This window comes from Podarcis raffonei, chromosome 12 (assembly GCF_027172205.1).
Source record: "Podarcis raffonei isolate rPodRaf1 chromosome 12, rPodRaf1.pri, whole genome shotgun sequence".
NCBI classification, from domain to species: Eukaryota; Metazoa; Chordata; class Lepidosauria; order Squamata; family Lacertidae; genus Podarcis; species Podarcis raffonei.
The window spans coordinates 57,998,137-58,014,904 of record NC_070613.1 but is presented as its reverse complement, the minus strand read 5'-3'; the positions used below and the strand labels follow the sequence as shown (position 1 = coordinate 58,014,904).

General features: G+C 47.9%; 2 protein-coding genes across 3 annotated transcripts in view; one reads left to right on the top strand and one right to left on the bottom strand.

Moving 5' to 3' along the window:
- The window catches only part of BLVRA (biliverdin reductase A), a 225,404-nt gene that overhangs the window by 70,610 nt on the left and 138,026 nt on the right, over window positions 1-16,768 (bottom strand). The gene's annotated exons all lie outside the window — the stretch shown is intronic.
- The window catches only part of LANCL2 (LanC like glutathione S-transferase 2), a 28,223-nt gene continuing 26,388 nt past the window's right edge, over window positions 14,934-16,768 (top strand). Inside the window, exon 1 of one of the 2 annotated variants that reach the window (XM_053410049.1) lies at window positions 14,934-15,182. In XM_053410049.1, coding sequence (XP_053266024.1) covers window positions 14,961-15,182 — 222 coding nt within the window. In that variant the 5' untranslated portion in view covers window positions 14,934-14,960. The remainder of the gene's footprint in view (window positions 15,183-16,768) is intronic. The other variant, XM_053410048.1, reaches the window with a different exon arrangement.

Sequence of the window (16,768 nt, the reverse complement as noted above, 5' to 3'; positions counted from 1 at the left end):
GTTCAAATTGAGAAGAGAGAGGATGAGGACATTATGTGAGGTTGATTGGCCCACCCAAGGAACTAATTGGCCCTCGGAGGGCAGATTTAATTTGCAACTAATCAACCCACTATATCAAAATATCTTGAACGTCCACCCAGACCAGATCCCTTATATTTTTATCTGGAAAATCAATGTAGAAAAGAATCCACCGTGGCTGAAAGCCTGCCGAGGCGACGCCCCACAAAATACAATTTGTGCAGTCCGACCGGCAGGGAAGTCAGAAAGGCCCCCCCGGTGATACCAGAACCGGAAGGAGAAGAGGGGGAAGTCATTAAACCGCCGCCACCCTATGCTCCACCAACTGCCCCTCTAGCGAATCCCCGAGGCCCAGGGCCCCAGGACCAGGGAGGAGCCGGCCCTCAGCCTGAACCCTCCAAGGTTGATGAATTAGAGAGCAAAGAGGAAGAGGATGATGAGGAGTTTATGAAGGGACTAATTGAGTTAGCAAAGAAAGGAAAAATGTGGACACAGTATCAGACAATTGAGATTGCAACAGTATGTACAACCCTATGCGAAAGAAGTGGATGTTAGTTCCCATTTGTTGGCAGCAGCAGGATGTTCCCAACACAAGGGAAGAAATGGCAGAAGGAATGGATAGAAGCAGCAACCAGGGCGTCCCTCCATAAGTCCCATAAGGCACAGAAAAAAGGGTGGGACTGCAATGATGCCTCTACGCAGAGTGTATGACCCACCAGCCCCCCAGGACAGGGTGGGGAAGCACCTCCATGCACTTATACAGTCCAACATGTGCCTTTTTCAAGTGCTGATGTGTGCAATTGGAGAAATTAGAACCCTACCTTTGAGGAGAACCCAGATGATATTGCCAACGCCCCATTATAAAGGCTGCCTTTGTAGCTCAGGCAGCGTCCGATATTCGCCAAAAGAAAAAATCCAGAAGCCTGAGGGGTGCATCGACCATGGGCTGGAATAGATGTTGGAAATAGCTCAAACCACTTACAATCAGAGAGATGAGGAGGCCCAGAGAAAAAAGGAGAAGTATCAAACAAGGAAGTTGATGGCATTACAGGCTACCACACCCACCCCTCAGGAAAGAGGAAGTGCCCGGGGAGGAGGGCGAAGCCGTCTGGGGAGGAATCAGTGCGCCATCTGCCGACAGGAAGGGCACTGGAAGAGAGAATGCCCTATTCTATTATTAGGAAGAGATTTGTTGGTAAAGTTGCAAGCCCAAATTACTTTTAAGCCATCGGGAGAAGCCACATTGTCCACTATGTCACTTGGGGAACTGGTTGTGGAGGCACCCCTGAGGGAGTGCTGGCGCCTCATGATGGTAAAAGAAGAGGAGGGACCCATCCCCGCCAGTATTCTGGAACAAGTGAACCCCCCAGGAATGGCAAAGAATATCCCACCAATAATTGTGAAGCCCAAGCCATTTGTCAATCCTGTTGCAGTAAATAAGTATCCCATCCCACGAAGGGCGACTGAAGGAGTGTGGGTGCATCTAGAGCGACTGCTCCAACATAGGATCTTGAGGCAATGCCAATCACAGTGGAAGACCCCTTTGTTACCAGTGAAGAAAGGAAGCAGGCTATTATCCTGATACCAGAGCCAAAGAACTGCAGAGAACTCCGTGGCTTTCTGGGGTCTGCAGGATTTTGTAGGATATGGATATTTAATTACAGCATCATTGCCAAGCCTCTACATGAGTCAACCAGAGGAACTGAGAGAGACCCCTTTGTTTGGGGCACAGAACAACAGCAGGCCTTTAAGAACCTAAAAAGGGCACTACAGCAAGCCCCAGCGCTTGGCATCCCAAATCCCTGAGAAACCCTTTACTCTATTCGTGGATGAGGACCAAGGGACGGCGAAAGGGGTTTTGTGCCAAAATTGGGAAGCTGGCAACAGCCAGTGGCATACCTATCTGAGCGCCTGACGCCTACAGAACAAGGCTTACCGCCGTGCATGAGAGCAGTTGTGGCAGTAGCCACCCTACTGAACAAAGCAGACAAATTTACTTTTGGCCAAGACACCATTTGTGTGACCCCGCATGCAGTCCCAGCTTTGCTTGACATGAAGGGTACCTATTTTCTCTCCCAAGCGAAGATGAGAAAGTGCCAGATGTTACTGCTGCATCCGCGTTTGAAGTTTCAGGTCACCACCGCCCTCAACCCAGCTACCCTGTTGACAGTAGGAGAAGGTGAGGAGCAGATGCACGATTGCATTGAAGTAATGGATGAAGAATATTTTAGCAGGCCTGACCTCAAAGAGGAGGCAAACCCCCATTGGCCTTCATGGTTTGTGGATGGAAGCAGTTTTGTTAAGGCTGGACAGCGGAAGGCAGGCTATGCAGTGGTAGCCTTGGAAGACCAAGTGATCGAAGTGCAGCCACTCCCGCCTGGAACGTCGGCCCGGCTGGCATAAATAACAGCACTCACCAGAGCCTTGTGCTTGGCAAAGGGACAAAGGATAAACATTTATACTGATTCCAAGTATGCATTTCTGACTTTACATGCCCATGGAGCCTTCTGGAAGGAAAGAGGTTTGCTTACCTCCAGAGGTAACCAGGTGCCTGCTTAGGGAGATCATTCCCCGCTATGGACTACCTAGGTCAATAGGATCTGACAATGGACCAGCCTTTGTCCACTCAGTTTTGCAATAACCCCCCATGCTAGTCAAAATGTGCAGTTTGATAATTATGTGCAGTAATTCTCCCGAGATTTTTTCTCTTTCTTAACAGGTGGACCCAGGCCCACTGCTGTTAAAGTTGCTGACCTCACCCCTTGGGTCCACCACACTTAAGTGAAGAAGGCTATTTTAGATTGGACAGTTACACCAAATCCTGATGATCCTCTGAAGCTAACCATCTCCAGAAGAGCGCCAGACGACTGGACAAGTGGATGGGAGGGACGCCCGCGGGCAGCGTCCCCAACGTAGAGACTTTTTTCCCCAGCAAATTTTAAGGCACCGCCAGGACTTTTGATATTGGGGCCAGAACTCTTTGATATAGTCACTCCGTGTGTCAGGTCTCTGCAAGGGTGGATATATATATTCCTGTGGGTATATGTTAATATATGTAGAGGGAGAAGCCCCTTTCGGATACAGTGTGTTGGGAAGAAATCATGAGAGTATTAAGCATCCACAAGGACAGGTGGGAAAATTGGTTAAGATAATAGGCTCCTCCTCAGAGAGGTGGGACACAACCTCCCAAGAAGCAAGGCAGCTGATAGAGCACGAGTATCAGTGGGCCCTTCAGCAATAAAATAGATATGTCCCAGATAATAATGTCAGCATTTCAGCCACCATTGATCACATGGAAACAATGATAGCCAGGAACCCGCTGAAAACTACAGGAGGTGATCTATGGGGTTGGTTATATTCCTGGCTGCCTCATGACAGTTGGCTCAGGCATATTGTGGTATTATTAGCAGGGCCGCTGTTAATCCTTCTGCTTCTTTGCCTCTGTATACCCTGCTTCGTGCAATGCTTACAAGGTGTGATGCAAAAAATATCATGGCCCTTATTGTTCTCCCCCAGGATTATAAACCCAAAAGACCAGGACGAACCTAGGAGATAGGTTGTCCAAAAGAAGAGGAGGGAATTGAAAGGGTTAATCTCAATACTATCTGCACCTAAGCTAACTTCTGCAGTTGTGGTTAAGCAGCTAGCAAAAAACCGCAATTGCAAGCTGGGAGCTACTTCCTCTTTGCAATTGCTTGAGCTCTGCAAACCAGGAACTGCTCTCTGCACATGCTCTTTGCTGCAGTAACGCAAGAGAGGAGCACACGAACAAGGGAAGGAGGTGGGCTTAGCTAGCCAGATAGCTATATACCATATAAGGAAATAAGCTTAACCTTGCCAGCTGATTGGAGAATTTGAAGAGGTGGGAAGAGATGGGCAGACTCTCAGGTATAAAGATGCTTGTTTATTTGTATCTATGGGCCAGTCTTTTGGGAACGATCCCACTGGCCACCTCTGTGCACAGATTTCAATAAAACTTTTTTCTCCAAAGAAGAATCTTTCCTGGTGCTTTTTGCTCTCTCTCTTCGGCCCTGGGGACGCAGGCAAACGATTCCCTGGCAAGGATAAGGCTTCAGCCTTCATCATCAGATATACATTGGTGGCTAAAGGCCTGTCTAGCAAGCACAAATTTGTTATCGGCGAGAGTCAAAAGATGTAAGCAGATACTATGAAAGCTTTCTGGAATTTGAACCAAGGTGCAGAAATTAATATTAGCACAATGTTTTCAAATCAGGTGTCACAGAGATAATCATATGTAATCCATATCAAAAACAAACAAGCCCTTCTGGTTTGGTTTACTCAAAAGCCCTGCAATCCCTGGGGGGCAGGAGGAGAGTGAGGGGAGGCTTGCACCCAGTTGCACGCAGTGGAGGAAGGTACGCTCCACAGAAGTACAGGGAGACTCAAGGATCCACTTGCCTTAAGATGATTCGCGTCCCTGGAGCCTTGTATCCCTGCCCTTGAGATGCTCCCTGCTTACTCTGAAGGGGAGCTAATTGCACTGGAGTCAAAGAGACACTGTTCTCTCCCCAGGATCTGGGGATATCTCCCTCTTCTAAAGTATTGCTTATCCCAGAGATGTTCAACCGTTTTGGGTCCACAGCTCCCTTGACCAACTACATCATTTCTGTCTTACAGTAACTGCTATTTATCAGAATAAGCAACCAGTTCAATACTAAATCTTTGATTTCATTATTATGTAGCAAAACAAGAGGCAGCGTACTATAAATCCCTGAGAACTTAATATCTCATTTATCCAAAATAAAGCCTTTTTAGAAGCGCAGATTTTCAACCAGCCTGTACTTTTAATAGAAGTACCATTAATGCGCACACATTAACATGAGATCAGGTTTGTCTCAGTGCTGTGAAAAGCTTCCCCAGCTGATTTCTGCCCATTAGTTGTTGGCATCCGTCAGTCTGTCTCAGGAATCAGTGAAGGAATGCTCCTTTGAGGGTGAAGTCAAACCATTGCTGTGGCTGTAGAGACCAATACAGGAGAGAGATGTTTTATTGCAGCGGGGGCAAATGAAGGCAGTTGTGCTGCTTAAGATGAGCATTTCTTCTCTCTCTCCCAGCGGTCATTCCTTCTCTGGTCACTGCTATTAATGCATGACCTGACTGACTGACTGTGTCCAGGCACAGCTGCAAGGCAGGGTTGATGCCACCAGCCTTTGTGTCATGTTTGCAGACATCTTTGTAACACAGAGAGTTGGTCTGCCAGTAGGCCTAGTGCCTGAAGCCAGATCCCTGTAGAGCACATCCTTGGGGATCCTGCCATCTTCCCTTCTGTGGACATGACCAAGCCAGCAGAGATGGTGGACATACTGGCCATTAAGATGACTTCAGGCCAGATCCCCCCCTCCCATAAGCACCATTGCTTACAAATATGATCTAAATTGATCTTATTAAGACTACAATCCTAACTACACTTATCTGGAAGTAAACCCTGTTGAAGACAGGAGGATGCAAACATTTGTGGGATCAGGCTGCACTTCTACCATCCTGTGAATGAAGGCGTATTAAACTCAGCAATGTACATGTCTCAGTTGATATGAAGGGGATAAAACTGCATGTATGTTCCTGGCTCTACAGGTTGGTCCCCTCTGGGTTTGGCATGTGCAAACCATACAATCCTGACCAAAGGCTTCTATTTTCCTGTTGTCATTACTTGGGCATATATGTTTAATGACCTTACTGCCCAGGTACATGCTCAGAAATGCCATATGGTATAGCCATTATAGGACTGTAACACTTCAAAATGTAGTTTCAGCATTTTCAATTCTCTCTCATGCTTACCATATTAGGGAGAAGGCTTAGCTAGCATATTTCCCTGTGATATCCTAGCTTTCTAGATGCAGAGCATTTACGGGGGGGGGGGGGAATCAAACTTGTCATTCCCCCATCTGCACATAGGAGCCACCTCCTAGGGGTCAGGGTCCTCTCAGGCCCCCAGTAATATATTTGAAACCAACCCCCCCCCCCAGTTGATGGGCATAGCCATTCAAGTGGCATGTGTATGCCATGTTTTGTGATCGATTATGCAGGGCGGGGTTTACTTGACCCACCAATATTTTATTCAAGTTGGCACTCCTGCACCTGCATTCTGTACTATGGGCTGTACTATGTACTGAAGGGCTGTACTATGTAATCTTTCTGAATACAATGGTACTTCGGGTTACATACGCTTCAGGTTACAGACTCCGCTAAGAACTTTGCTTCAGGATGAGAACAGAAATCGTGCTCTGGTGGCGCGGCAGCAGCGGGAGGCCCCATTAGCTAAAGTGGTGCTTCAGGTTAAGAACAGTTTCAGGTTAAGAACAGACCTCCAGAACGAATTAAGTACTTAACCCGAGGTACCACTGTATGCACTTTAGCTTTAACAGTGCAATCCTATACATACCTATTAAGAAGTCAATCGCCTTGACTTCAATGAGAATTACTCTCAAAAAAGTGTACACTGGATTGCAGCCCAAGTGTTTGTGACCTTAGGCAACCTCAAGATTCCTTCCAGTTCTGCAGTTTCATGAGAAGATGACTCAAAACAGCTTCCAGCACAGCGTTATTTACACATTTTCTGCTGTTTGTTTTAAAATCCTTTGTTCAAGCCTGGGAGCTCAGCTGAGGATGACTGAAGCATTTATACAAGCCAAATAACCTGCAGAGTAAGAATAAAGCATTTCAGGCTGTGTGAGTGTGTGTGCAAATGAAGAACCGAGAGAGAGAGTTTTTGCTTCAAACATAAATCTCCTTAGTCTAGTGCATTTTTTAGCTGAATGCTATTTTTTAAAAAAACTATCCAAGGTAATAATTCCCTGTGCCAGGGAAGGGCTTATATATTGGCTGAGCTCCAGGAAAGGGTGTCTTCCCACCAGCCAGTCATGTTTATATAATGTTATGTTTGCAGACAGTTCATGGGCATGGGCAGAGGGCAGGGGGGCAGCTGCCCCCCTCAAAATCAAGTAAAATAATCAGAATATTTGAAATTGATATGCTTGCTGAGGTCACTTTGGATGACGTTGTGATTCATTATGCTCATCTCTCTTGCTCAGCCAGGCACCACTTGTACCATAGAGTGGTCACTCAGCGCCTTGTGGAGAGTAAAGGCCTGGTTAAGGTTGACGATGACAGGGGAGCATCTCAATGGGCTTTGCTTACTGAGCGTGCACAGAAAAACTGCATTGAAAAAAAGGAGGGATTTGAGAAGGAAGTGCTGCCTCTTGTTTTGCTCCATAATAATGAAACCAAAACTTAGTATTGAACTGATTGCTTATTCTGATAAATAGTTACTGTAAGACAGAAATCATCATCATCATCATCTAAACAAATCTGATTTGCATCTTCATGACAATTTGGCTAGGCAGCTGAATGTGCTTTAAGACTTCAACCTTTTAAAAATATATCTATTTGTATTTTCTTCTCTAGTAAGCTATATGCCTTGTTACCAGAATGTTCCTTTCTGAAGTACAGACAAACTGAAATTTTCCATTTAGAGAAGCACTGGAGAGGACGAGTCTATGATAAATTGGTTTTTAAGAGAGAGAATTACTGGGTTGCTGGCACGCACCACTGCCCACAGGGGCGCTCCTGGGGGAGCTGTTGTTGTAATTAGCAATAATCAATGAAGATGTGAAAGGTTTGTGTTTTACTTCAACTGCATGAAGAATACAGGCTCTCTCTTTGTCTGCTGCAGTTTTCCCCAGAAAACTCACGATCTATTTAGGTTTTTTCTTCCATTTTGTATCATTTTCACAAAAGTCTCACACAGCTTCAAACTAGCTAAAATAAAGGCCTCTCAGATCTTAAACCACTCTGGACCCCCAAACCTCTGGATGACCTGATGGAACACCTTCATGTAAACTTGAACTTTACATGAAAGTACAGGGGACAAAGACCCCTTATATGTGTAACTGAGCACTTCCCTCTGCAGATATCATTTCATCAAGAGGTCTGCTCTGTACAGTACAGGAATTGGAGCCCCAGTTCCGAGGAGCTTGTTCCTATTACGTATCAGACAGGCACTTTGCCTTTTGCATCTTTTCCATGCCTGTTGGTGCCCTTTCTCTTCCAACAAACCTCTTAAGTGGAGATTTTTATTCCTGTTTTTACCCACACTGGGTTTAAATTGTATTTATATGTGTGTTTCCATTTTTTAAATTTTTTTTACTGTTCCTACTTTTAAATTGCTTAAAGGTATTTTACGGGAAGCAAATAGTAAATTAAACAAATAAATAGACCCACAGCCCCAGCTTCTGAATGCAGTTATCCAGGTAGGAATAGAACCACCTAAAAGCACTGCCTCTGTCAAGATCTTGTATATACCAGGCCTGTTCTCAGAACTTTGGTTTAGTAAGGATCTTACACTTCTAGCGAAAGTCCCAAAATCAGGAGAGAGCAGTTTCTCTCTCTTTCTGCTAGCGGCTAGCTTTTGCCAATTCATTGCACCTGCATGATCTAGTGGCTAGTCTGCTAAGTGGCCAAACATTTCTCAGCCAGGAAGTCACAGGTTCATCTCCAGACTCAGAGTTTTGGAAAGTTATAGCATAAATTCCTGTATTGCAGGGGGTTGGACTAGATGACCCTTGGGTCCCTTCCAACTCTTTTATAACTCTATGAAACATCTTCTGATTGGCAGGAAAGAGTCAAGGCAGCTGCTGTGCAAAAGGGTATAAATCACTTATTTGTTCCACTTTCAGCCCCATTGTTTGTATTGCTTTCCTGATGTGACACCTGAGCAACATCTCCTTGAAAGTTGGACAAGTATTGGTAATGTATTTTGTTGTTGTTTAGTCGTTTAGTTGTGTCCGCCTCTTTGTGACCCCCTGGACCAGAGCACGCCAGGCACTCCTGTCTTCCACTGCCTCCCAGTTTGGTCAAACTCATGCTGGTAGCTTTGAGAACACTGTCCCACCATCTCGTCCTCTGTCGTCCCCTTCTCCTTGCGCCCTCCATCTTTCCCAACATCAGGGTCTTTTCCAGGGAGTCTTCTCATGAGGTGGCCGAAGTATTGGAGCCTCAGCTTCAGGATCTGTCCTTCCAGTGAGCACTCAGGGCTGATTTCCTTCTGAATGGATCGGTTTGATCTTCTTGCAGTCCATGGGACCCTCAAGAGTCTCCTCCAGCACCATAATTCAAAAGCATCCATTCTTCGGCGATCAGCCTTCTTTATGGTCCAGCTCTCACTTCCATACATCACTACTGGGAAAACCATGGCTTTAACTATACGGACCTTTGTTGGCAAGGTGATGTCTCTGCTTTTTAAGATGCTGTCTAGGTTTGCCATCGCCTTTCTCCCAAGGAGCAGGCGTCTTTTAATTTCGTGGCTGCTGTCACCATCTGCAGTGATCCTGGAGCCCAAGAAAGTAAAATCTCTCACTGCCTCCATTTCTTCCTTTTCTATTTGCCAGGAGATGATGGGTAATGTATTAGGCTAGTTAAACAGTTAGGTTTAATATTTTCTGTGGGGTTGTTTTTTATTTTCTAAATGTTCTTAAACTCTTAATCAGTATCTTCCTTATTCGTTTATTCATGTTTTGTAGCAAGTTGTCATGCTGTGTTGCTATATTAATTATTAGTTAAATTCTTCAAGTTGGTGTATTTATTTTGAGTAAAGCCTCGATTCTATAAACCAGTGTCTCATCTCTCTCTGGTCGCATTGGCTGCTGTGTAATTTGGCTTATTTTGCCTGAGGCTTCAAATAGCAGAGGGGGGTACTTGTAGCTTTGCATCTTGAAGGTGTCTGGCATGCAACCTGAATCTCCTGGCTTAGACTGCTTGGACAGAAACTGAAGTGGTGGCAGCTATTACCCTCGAGGGTTGGTTTAACCCTGGGTTTAACTTCTGAATTCAACAGAAACCAGTGCTGACCTAGGTCTTGTGTCAAGCTGGACTTCCTTAGCAGCCCCCAATTGTCAGTCTATTCACCCTATTCAGAAGCATAAAATGTCTGTAGTATCAAAAGCTGCCAAGTCCATGAGAATCAACAGCATTGCACTCTCTCCCAGGGTAGGTAATGCACTAAGGTGACCAATGAGGTTTCAGAACCAAATCCAAATCTTTAAATCCGACTGAAGGCATCTTGAAACCTTCTCATCCAAAATGTCTGAATTTATATAGCAACGGGTCTTGCCCAGAAGGAAACGTTGGCACCCACCTGATTATTATTGAGATTGCCAAGGTCCAAGGCATGTTTTTTCATGGGCATTAGTGTCACTGCCTCTTTTAATGGAGCTGAGAGCTTCCCTCTCGCTCAAGGGGGTATTTACCAAGTACTCCATGAGGAACAAGTGCACATGTGGTAGACCTTCCTCCTTCAAGCATCTTGTCCACATTATCAGGCTGCAACAACTGAAAGTCATCCACCACTTCTGGATCTGTGAGTGATCAGGACACTTCCATAGACTCATCAGAAGCAGCAGCTGAATGGTGGTGTGGTGTGTGTGTTGCAATGGATGTGAGCAATGTGAGCCTCAAAATGTTTAATAAACAACAACAATTTTATTAGTTATATGCTGCCCATTTGACTGAGTTGCCCCAACCACTCTGGGTGGCTCACAACAAAATATAAAACACAATAAAACATCAACCATTAAAAACTTCCCTGAGATGCCTTCTAAAAGTCAAAATAGTTGTTTATTAGAAATCTGACAGGAGGGCATTCCAAGAAGCCTGGTCCCCTGTAATGTCACTTCTCGCAGTGAGGACACAACCAGAAGGTCCTTGGTGCTGGACTTCAGTGTCCGGGTAGAACGATGGAGGTGGAGACGCTCCTTCAGGTATACTGGGCCAAGGCCATTTAGGGCTTTAAAGGCCAGCACCATCACTTTGAATTGTGCTTGGAAACATACTGGAATCCAATGTAGATCCTTTAGGACTGGTGGTATATGGACCTGACAGCTGCTCCCAGTCATCAGTAATGCTGCATTCTGTATTAGCTGTAGTTTCTGAGTAACCTTCAAAGGTGGCCCCACATAGAGCATATTGCAGTAGTCCAAGTGGCAGATTACCACCCTGGTGAGACAGTCTCTGGGAAGTAGGGTCTCAGCCAATGTACCAGATGGAGCTGATAGACAGCTGCCCTGGACACAGAATTGACCTGTGCCTCCATAGACAGCTGTAAGTCCAAAATGACCCCCTAGGCTGCACACCTGATCCTTTAGGGGCACAGTTACCCCAGTCAGGACCCACTGTCCCCCAGAAAAGTACCACTGTCTTGTCAGGATTTAACCTCAATCCGTTAACCACCATGCATCCTGTAACAATGTGCTTCTCCGAGAGTAACTTAACATCTGCAGATGGGCAAGATTGCAAAAGACCCCAAACCACCTGGAAAAGCTCTACTGGATGTCACTTAGAGGATGTGATAGTGCCAGAGAATGATTTATCATTTTAAGTCTTCCCACTCCCAGCCAAAAACCTTCTTTGCTATCACTGCTGTCATTAAGCGAGCCCAATATGTTCTTACTAATGTTCACACTCAGAGTGAGCTCCAGCCATCTTTCCTACCTGCTTCATTGCCCTCAGCTTGCCAGCTTTTCCAATGTTGTACAAAATGCAAAAATGGTAAAATTTAAAAGCCTCTTTGGATGTTGTTATTATTTGTGCTATTCCTCATTATGGTGAACTTGAAACCCAAGTTGACTGAAATAGCAAGGGCAGAAAGCTGTCTCATGAAGTTCAGCAAGCACAACTCAGGCTTATCATTCCCTATTAGCATGCCGAGATAAGGCCAACAGCTGCTCCTTCTCTCCCAAGTCTAGAGGAATGCCAGAAAAAAGCAATTAACTTCCCGGACATCAGCAGGCTTCTTGACAGAATGATCATTCTTGATTATGACAGGCAATTATAGCACAAGAATTTCTCTGGACTTTACAAAGCCAAATCAGGGTCTTGGAAAGAAAAACAGAAACCTATAAAAATATATATTATGCTCATGAGACATAGGGAAATCATAGAATTGGAAGGGACCCTGAAAGCCATCTAGTCCAACCCCTGCAATTCAGTAATCTTAACTGGCTCATACATGACAGATGGCGATCATGGCCTCAATATGAATATGACTGGAATTGTGTTTATTGGTGGTAGAGTCCTTCTTGTCCTTCAAGACTAGGACATTTTGGAGCATCCTGAGAACTGGTGGCAGTGTAAAGATAAGAGAAACAGGCACACATGGATTTGCAGTACAGTCAAGTGAGTCTGGGGATTCTTGACAAAGGTGGAGATTTGAAATATAGGAATATTTATTCTGGCAGGATTGGGAAGCAATCTCTTCCAATACGTAGAAGTCCTTTGGGGCCACGGGATGGACAAAGGGGGTGAGCCCCATGAACCAGGAGCATGGTCTGTTTCTTTGCTGCTCTGTACATATTACCACAAATCTCCAGAACTCCCCCTTCACAAGGGAGCTCACCGTGTGAAGGGGGCAACATGAAGCAATATATTTGATCATAGACGATATGCCTCTGTACATCTTGAAGTTATTTCTTAAAAAATGAAATGAAGGTTGCAGTGCCATACACTTACTTGGAATTAAATCCTGAGTAGATTGCATTGTGAATTCATTACACCATCGCTAAAAGTATTTCTATGGAAGACTTTAGCATTAATTCCTTTCCATGCTTGCAGCATTTTCTGAAGCCTGCTAAAACACACTTGAAGATTCTGATTTTCTGGCTTTCTGCTGTGACCACAAAACTACTTGAATAAAATATAAAATATTGTTATAGATTGGGGGGCCCTCCTAAACCCGAGAAATTAATAAATGTTAGGATTTTGATTATTTGGAGTATTGAAGGGAAGACTGCAGTCAGTGGAAAAATACAGGCTAAGCTTCCTTTCCAAGCCAGGGCTTCACCTGGGATAAAGGTGATAATACATATGTGAATAAATCATATCTCTTAAAGCTACTTCAATTCTCCAAAGGAACACAAACCCTGGGTGAGGGCCTGGACCCCCCCTGTAGTCTTGCTACCACTCTGCAGAGCGTGGGATGGCACCCCACTTTTGTAACCATATTGTAAAACACAACCCCAGTCTGAGCAGAAACACTCCAGGGCTGCCAGTGCCTTCTGAGGGTTCTGCTTTCTTGAAATGAACGTCAGTGGAGGCTTTAGTATATATGGTTTTATTTACACATATATACAAGCCAAGCATAGAATGGAGAGGCTCATAGCATTAGCACCCCAGAAGATATTACTTCTCCATTAGTCACAGCTTTGAATTTCGCACAAAGCAAGTATGTCTCTGTGTATTCAGCTTCCAGCTCAGCTCACACCCAAAGCTCAGGCTATTCTTCTCCTACCTGGGCACAGAGCAACTTCTCTGGTTATGCTAATTGTGGTGCTTAGTCAGCCAAAGCCAAAGGGACTGGTTTGGAAAGCTTGCCGTTATAAATTCTATCCATCCACAGGATCACAGATTTGGAAGGGGTACAGGATATAATCCAAACTGACCCCCCCAAATTCATAACAATATTCTGACATCAAAACCCCAGCAGAGGTCCCATAACCTGCAACAAGTCAGGAGCAAAACAAGGGGCACATGGAGTTTATATGTTGTATGTTTCTATGTGTGGGGTTTTCTAGGGAAGGGGATTGCAAACAGTGACTTCAGAAAAGCACAGGGTGATATTTACCTTAACAGTGGGCATTTTCATACATAATGTGAAAAAAGCCTTTTGTATCAATTCACTGCACAAGTGAAAGCCACGAGCCTCTGGGGCAGACCAGCAGTTTCAAACTGCAGTCCCCCTTTGTTCCAGCAAAGCCACCTGAAGGGCAGTTGTTCAATCCAGAAAGAACCAAGAGATTGATTATTATATCTTGAAAATAAAAGATAAAAACAGCCAGGTAACTTCTAAGAAGGATGAATTGTTGGACTGCACCTGTTTGATGGCTGTGGGCCTGGCACACTACATGGGGGGGGGGGGGGAATGTGCGCTTTGTGCAGGCTTCGCATCTATGCAGTGAGCTGGCCATGCCCCCCCTCCGGAGCCTGTGTCACTCAAGAGTGGTGCGTTCATTCGCTGGCACTGGGCGGGCTGCCCGCCGGCCAACCCCATCTCACAGCCCCCAAAGGGAGCGCGGAAGCTGCAAGGCAAACATTGCAGCTCGGGCAGGCGAGGCCGGCCATCGCCAGCGGGGCTGCTTTTCCTGGGAGCTTGCTTCTCCCGCCAGCTCCTCCTTGCACCTGTTCGGGGGACCAGCGGGGGAGAGGCGCGCTGCTGCTGCTGCTGCTGCTGTGCGATGGGCAGCTGAAGAGCAGCTCCGACTCGCATCTGGATGCAGAGCAGCCGGGAGCCCGGCAGGTGCGCAGCGTGGGGCGGCCCCCCGGCGCCCCCTCTCCGAGCCCTCCCTCTCCTCGCCCCTCTCTCCCGATGACTCCGGGGGGCCGGAGGGTCCGCCGCTCCCTCCCCAAGGAGCTGCTGGTCTACTGCCTGGTCTTCGGCTTCTCCTTCCCCTTGATGGTCCTGATGCTCCTGCTCTGAGGAGGATGCAGCTGGAGCCCCCCAGCCCCCTCGGCGGGCGAGTGGCAGGCGGGAAAGGCTCGGCTCGGCCGCCTCGGGGCTGCATGACAAGGGCGGCGGCGGCCTGATCGCTCTCTCTCTCTGGCTGGCGGGGAGAGAGGCACGATGAGAACGCGGGCTTCGGGGCTGCCCTCCGGCCTCTCCCGCCCGGCCCGCTCCTGAAGGACTGATCCGGAGGGGGGAGCTTGGGCCCGCGCCCTCCTTCGACGGGACTCTTCGGAAGCCGCGCCGGGAGGAGGAAGCGGAGGCGGAGGCGGGCGCGGAGCCTCCTCGGAGCAGCCATGGCGGGAGCGGGGGCGGCGCCCCTGCCCTGAGACCCCGGGCCCGGCTCGCCCCGGCCCACCTGCGGAGCCCCCGCCTCTGCCTCTCGGGCGCCTCCTCCCGCGGGGTCGCGCGCGGGCGGGGCGGGCGCGTCCCCGCGATGGGCGAGGGCATGTCCAAGAGGCTGAAGGTGCAGCTGGGCGGCGAGGCGGAGATGGAGGAGCGGGCCTTCGCCAACCCTTTCCCGGACTTCCAGCCCCACGGGGCCGCCTCCTCGGCCAGCGGCGCCCCGCCGTCGCCCAGCGACTCCGAGGGGAAGCGCGCCCGCCCGCCCTCGCCCGGCGGCGACGGAGACCCCCCGCTCTTCGACGCCGACGGCAAGGTGAGGGGGGGGGCTGGGGCGGGGCTGGGGCGCGCGACACCCCCGGCTGCAAGGGGGGCGCGGGGGGGGGCAACGTCGTCTCCCTACCGAGCCCTGAATGCAAGGGAAGAGGCCACGTGGAAATAGATGGGTCCAGAGGGAAAGCAAAATAATTGCCCGCCTAACCTGTTGTTGTTGTTGTTGTTGTTGTTGTTATTATTATTCCTATTGCATATTCGCGCCGTCCCTCCCTCCCTCCCCGCCCCCAACTCCTCGCTTCGCCTCCCGCTTCCTTTCCCCTCCCCCTCCCCGGCTCCTCTGGGCCTCGGAGCCTTTTTCCCTCACGGAAGTTGCGAAGAGTCTGCCTGAGGAAAGTGGCGGCGCTTTTGGGGTGGCCGCGCTCCGTCCTGAGGAGTTTTACGAAAGGCTGCCGAGTTCGTGGGTCCTTCGTGCCCCTTTGGCCTCGTGAAGAAGCAGCCCGGCCTAGTACGGACGTGGGGGGTGCGCCCGCTGCCTCTGCGGGGCCTCCGCCGGCCTCGGGGGGCTGAGAGGGTCTCTCTGGAAAGCAATGGCCTCACGCAGAAAACTAGCCCAACCGTCTCTCTGAATAGAAGCTGGTTTTCTGCATTTTTCTTTTAAATGTGCTTGGGGGTGTTATTGATTTGCTCTGCTTCGTTCTTGTTTGTATTTTGTGGTTTTTATTCCGTATTTGTATACTGTGAATAGCACTGAGATCTTTGATTTAATACATAGAAAATAAGAAATTTGTATGGAGGGGCATCCTATCAAGTGAGGCTCTTGCCCACAGCCTGAATTGTTTCCACCCTGTCCCAGGCTTGTTAAATTTGAGACTCGAAGGAAGAATATGGTGACATGTAGAATTGGGAAAGGTTGCAACAATATGGTAATAAGGCGATAGTATTCATTCTGTAGTATTTCAGGAGCTGGGTGCAAATATAACTGCTCACTCGCTGTGTGATTCCCTGCACATGTCTGCTCAGAAGCACTTCCTGCTGGGTTGACAAAGTTAGGCAGTGAGGCTGTTCCCCCACAGTGCTGTGTTTAAGGTTGCGTTTCAACACATGGTGTGATGGTGATAGGTAGCATATATGCACCCAATATGTGTTACCGGTTGGGTTTTTCTATTATGATTACCAGTGTTAAGAGACTGGGATAGAAAATATATTCACCACATGGCTCCTGGAACCTGGGTTGCAGGTGCAAAAACAGAATGGCTAATTGCCATTCCCCTCAATGCAGCAGCACTTTCTATTCGTTTTTTTGAAACTCATGAACTACTGTATTTTTCGCCCTATAGGACGCACTTTTTCCCCTCCAAAAATGAAGGGGAAATGTTTGTGCATCCTATGGGGCGAATGCAGCACGCCATCCCGCTGCCCCCGACCTGGTTTGGAGGCTGGCGGCGGGGAGAAGCCCGCTTCTCCCCGCCGCCAGCCCCGCAAGCTCGGGGGACAGCGGGGAGGTGCAGCGCGCCTTCCCGCTATCCCCCGACCTGGTTTGGAGGCTGGCGGTGGGGAGAAGCCCGCTTCTCCCTGCCGCCAGCCCCACAAGCTCGGGGGACAGCGGGGAGGCACAGCACGCCCAGG